This window comes from Eimeria mitis, genomic scaffold (genome assembly GCF_000499745.2).
Source record: "Eimeria mitis Houghton genomic scaffold, Emh_scaff1563, whole genome shotgun sequence".
Taxonomy (NCBI): Eukaryota; Apicomplexa; class Conoidasida; order Eucoccidiorida; family Eimeriidae; genus Eimeria; species Eimeria mitis.
In genome coordinates, this window is record NW_013569788.1 from 9,716 (window position 1) to 10,183 (window position 468).

Below are 468 nucleotides of genomic sequence, written 5' to 3' on the forward strand. Positions count from 1 at the left end.
TGCTGCTGCTGCTGCCTTTGCTGCAGCTATGGCGCTGACTTTGTCGCTACATTCGTTGCATATGTTTAATCCCTGCTTCTGCTGCTGCTGCTGCTGCTGCTGCTGCTGCTGCTGCTGCTGTTGCTGCTGTTGCTGCTGCTGCTGCTGCTTGCTGTTAGACCAGTGGTTCTCTTGTTAATGCGTTTGCTGCTTCTACCTCTTCTGGTGTTACTCTAAACGGCAGCACAAAGCTGCCGTTGCTGCTGCTGCTGCTGCTGCAGCAGCTGCTGCAGCTGCTGCAGCTGCTGCAGTTGTATGCATTAGGATACCAGTTGCTGCTGGGGTAGTAGTTGCTGTTAGTGAACTCACCAGCTCCACCACCAGCAGCAGCAGCAGCAGCAGCAGCAGCAGCAGCAGCAGCTGCTGCTGCTGCTGCTGCTGCTGCATCCCCCTGCTGCATCTCTTCTCCTCCCCCCGCCTCAGCCAGGC

General features: G+C 57.3%; 1 protein-coding gene across 1 annotated transcript in view; it reads right to left on the reverse strand.

The window, feature by feature from the left end:
* The window catches only part of EMH_0039580 (uncharacterized protein), a gene marked incomplete at both ends in the record, with an annotated part of 4,782 nt that overhangs the window by 2,603 nt on the left and 1,711 nt on the right, over window positions 1-468 (reverse strand). Inside the window, one exon of the mRNA XM_013495416.1 lies at window positions 212-467. Coding sequence (XP_013350870.1) covers window positions 212-467 — 256 coding nt within the window. The remainder of the gene's footprint in view (window positions 1-211; window position 468) is intronic.